General features: G+C 45.6%; 1 protein-coding gene across 1 annotated transcript; it reads left to right on the top strand.

The window, feature by feature from the left end:
* The first annotated feature begins 1,610 nt into the window (after positions 1-1,610).
* On the top strand, positions 1,611-1,981 carry LOC141164231 (histone H4). The gene has a single exon (XM_073649358.1). It carries the CDS (start codon positions 1,611-1,613, stop codon positions 1,920-1,922), a length of 312 nt encoding a protein of 103 aa, XP_073505459.1. The 3' UTR covers positions 1,923-1,981.
* Positions 1,982-4,391: the final 2,410 nt, after the last annotated feature.

Raw genomic sequence — 4,391 nt, 5'->3', positions numbered from 1 at the left:
TCTGATCCGGTGCCGGGTATTCCCCTCAAAAAGGAATATGTCCCAGGGGGCGCGTCATTAGCAGGAGGGCCATTTTGGGTCAATACTTCCAGCCATAGAGGGCAGGAAGGGATTAGAGGATGATAGATGGGGAGGATGAGTTATAGTGGGATGTGGAACATTGGGATATGTCTGATAATAGAGGAGCAGGTGCTGGCAGCCATAGATACTCGCTCACCCTTCACTAGCAGCAGGGGTCTGATATAGAATTAAAAAGTCACTTTTAACCGATTATTTTAACACTGCAGCTAAACCAACAATAATCTAAACAGACACAAAACCTGCATATAAAGTGCAAAAGTCAATAATAAACCATAGTACAGTCTCACCAGTTGTAGTCTTCTGAAGAGGCTGTCCATATAAACCCTGTCGTGTCCTGACAAGGACTTTACCCAAATGTGGTCTATCCTGCTTGTAATGTCTCCATACAAACCCGAGACATCACTAGCGGGATAGACCGCACTTTGGTTCTGTCCTTGTCCGGACGGGAGACCTGCTCGGGGCACTACAGGGAAATTAGGGAGCCCTCGTATCCATGCCCCTCCTGATTATATGGACGGCCTCTTCACAACTCTACAAGTGGTGACAGTACCATTTTTATTATTGCACTGGTTGACTTTTGCACTATATGTTTTGTATCTGTTTAGATATCTATCTGTTGGTTTAGCTGCAGTTATAAAATTCTCTATTAAAAGTTACTTTTTATATATCGGATCCCTGGTGCTAGTGATTTACCTTGATGGGATCATTGTGCCCCTTGTGGGTTATTGCTGTTTCTATAGTTCACCCCTCACTCGTGGAATCCTGTTCTCTCCCAGAACACTGGGTCCTAGTGCCCTCTGTTTCCATTGTTCTGCTGCCAATAGATGGAGATGGGCTGTTAACTCTTTCAGTGCTCGGCACGTTTCCAGCACTTTCTCGCTGATCCTCCTCTGATGTTACACACCTTTTGCTCTGCAGACTGGTGAAGGCACCTGGTCAATAAGCTCCTAAAGATTGATCGATTTCTAGATCTGAATCTGTCACTGAGAAGCCGATCACTTGTTTATTGCAGCAGAACCTGCCGCTGAGATAAATGAGCACAATATGGAGGGTATAAAGCGCTTCATGGAGGAATACAGTCCTATATCAAAGGTATACAGCACTATATGGGGAAACTGTATATGGAGTTTATACAGCGCTATATAGGGGGATACAGCAGGATATGGAGCTTATACATCGCTGGATGGAGGAGAGTATATAACTCTATAGACCTCACAGTGAGTTATTTCCAGGTGTCACAGTGTAATTCCTCCGAGCAGGATGTCACCAGAGAGGAATCAGGGCTGTGACTATTTCCACCATCACAGTAGAAGCAGGAAAATACCAGGACAATGAGCGGGAAATTCAAAATCACTAACAGCTCTGTGCTCGGCCAATCAGAGGAAGGGGCGGAGCTGATAATGCAAATTCCTTTCCATCCCCGCCCTGGAAGCGCGTCACCTCTGCAGTCCTCTTTCTGGTCCCCTCACGCTCTATATAAAGGAGGACTGCGCACTGTCAGTCATAGCTTTCTGCTGACTACTTGGAAGATGTCTGGTCGCGGCAAAGGAGGGAAAGGTCTGGGGAAGGGCGGTGCCAAGCGGCACAGGAAGGTTCTCCGTGATAACATCCAGGGCATCACCAAGCCTGCCATCCGCCGTCTCGCCCGCAGAGGAGGAGTCAAACGCATCTCCGGCCTCATCTATGAGGAGACTCGCGGCGTCCTGAAAGTCTTCCTGGAGAACGTGATCCGTGACGCCGTCACCTACACCGAGCACGCCAAGAGGAAGACCGTCACCGCCATGGACGTGGTGTACGCGCTCAAGCGCCAGGGCCGCACTCTCTACGGCTTCGGGGGTTAATAACAACACAAAGGCTCTTCTCAGAGCCGCCCACATCTTCTGAGGAGGAGCTCCTGCTGCTGGGGAGGGCGAGGGGCTGGAGACCCCCTGTGCTGGGGTGACTGCAGGCTGCTGCTCCAGGGGCGGTTGGAGACATCTCAGGCGCTAATGGGTTAACACTGAGGAGCTGCCTGTGGGCGGAGCCATAGCCCTGCTGAGCGCTGATTGGCTGAGCACTGAGTGTGTGATTCCTGCACTGAGGCTGATCTCTTCTGCTCTGTGTTCTCGGTGTAACATGTGGTGTCAGGATGGCGGCTCTTGTCGGGCTGGGAGCTGTGACTACATATGGGGTCTGTACTAGGCCCAATGTTATTTAATATCTTTATTAACGACATAGTCAACGGGATAAATAGTAAAATATCAATATTTGCAGATGACACAAAGTTATGTAAAACAATTAATACAAAAGAGGACAGTGCAGACCTACAGAGGGATTTGGATAAGCTGGGTAGGTGGAGCATTAAATGGCAAATGAGGTTTAACGAGGAGAAATGTAAGGTCATACATATGGGAAGGAAAAATGGAAGTCACCAGTACTCACTGAATGGGAAATCACTGGGGAATTCAGAGATGGAGAAGGACTTGGGCATCTTGATTGATAGCAAACTAAATTGGAGTGCCCAAAGTCAGGCCGCTGCTGTAAGGGCAAACAGGGTAATGGGATGTATCAGAAGAGGTATAGCTGCAAAGGAGGAGAACATTGTTCTTCCACTGTACAAAGCACTGGTCAGACCACACTTGGAATACTGTGCTCAGTTATGGGCCCCAATATATAGAAAGGATATAAATGAGCTTGAAAAGGTACAAAGGAGGGCAACAAAATTAATAAGGGGAATGGAGGGACTGCAATACCCAGAGAGGTTGGCAAAACTAGGACTATTCAGCCTGGAAAAGAGAAGGTTGAGGGGGGACATAATAAATGTGTACAAATATGTTAGGGGACAGTATAGAGACCTTGCCCGGGATTTGTTCAAAAGGAGGGATATTACGGTAACAAGAGGGCATTCACTAAGACTGGAAGAGAAAAGGTTCCAGCACCAGCATAGGAAGGGGTTCTTTACGGTAAGAGCAGTGAGAATATGGAATTCACTGAGTGAGGAGACGGTAATGTCGGATTCACTACACCAGTTCAAGCGGGGACTGGATGCATTTCTAGATACCAGGCAGATTTCAGCATATACTTAAAAATAGAATAAAATAGTAGGTTGATACAGGGATTTATTCTGACTGCTGGTTTCAGAGTCGGGAGGGAATTTTTCCTCAGGTGAAGATTGGCTAAATCATTTGGGGTTTTTGCCCTCCTCTGGATCAACTTTAGCAACTACAGAACTAACAGGTCGAACTTGATGGACGCAAGTCTTTATTCGGCTTTACTAACTATGTAACTATATATCTGATGTGATTTATTCAGCACTATGTGGTGGTATATGATACTTTTTGGGGTATACAGTAGTATTTTGAGGGTAAAGCCCATCATGTGGCCGTATACAGCAGTATGTGGAGGTATCCTGCAGTGTTTGGGGCAGAGCAGCATATGAGGATTATACAGGCTCTACTGGAGGTATACAGTATGGGGGTGAGAAGCAGATGGGTATACAGCACTAGATGAGCGGCATTACCAAGGAAACTATTGTCTTTCAAATCTTCCATCTTGTTCCCTGAATTAACCATGTGCATAGATTATTCTCCATGTCTCCCCCAACCTTGAAGAACAAGTTCTGTCCTCTGCATGGCTGCAGGCCATCTCCATTGTGCTGTCAGGACCACCCTGAATACTTGCAATTCCTTAGTTTACCTGTCTGTATAAACCTGTGTTAATAAGCAGAAATTTCCATTGCTATTTTGCAGATAACTGTATACACAGTGTGTTTAAAACAATTGTGAAAAAACTGAATCCTCGTAGCATTTCTTTCCATATACAGAGGCATTGGGAGCTATACACTCAATTCCAAATGGAAACTTGAACAAGATGTCAATTTTTAAACTGAAAATGATAATAATGCCTGCCTTCTCATTTACAAACTCAAATATTTTACATTTGTTTCCAGACTTCACTTTTCTGTTAATAACTGATCTTCTATTTAGTTGTATAGCCTTTATTTCTGATAACGGCTTTACATCTGTGTGGCATGGAGTCACTAACATCTGACCCAGGCTGACTGCACTACAGTCCACAGTTCTTTTGCATTCTTCGGTTTTGTATCAAAAACAGCATAACATGACATCAATCTTGTTGGTGTGGAACCAGGATGTTGCCCGCTTTCTGGTATGCATGAGGTCGTTGTCCTGCTGAAACTCCCATTTCAAGGGCATTTCCCATTCAGCATAAAGCAACATGATCTCTTCCAGTATTTTGATATATTCAAACTGGTACATGGTGCCTGGTATGCGATAAATGGGCCCAACTCTACAGTATGAGAAACATCCCCA

This window comes from Phyllobates terribilis, unplaced genomic scaffold, assembly GCF_046119375.1.
Source record: "Phyllobates terribilis strain yellow unplaced genomic scaffold, ASM4611937v1 Scaffold_10__3_contigs__length_209671492, whole genome shotgun sequence".
In the NCBI taxonomy this organism is placed as follows: Eukaryota; Metazoa; Chordata; class Amphibia; order Anura; family Dendrobatidae; genus Phyllobates; species Phyllobates terribilis.
Note: the sequence above shows the minus strand (reverse complement) of the source record. Positions and strands in the feature narration are given on the sequence as shown.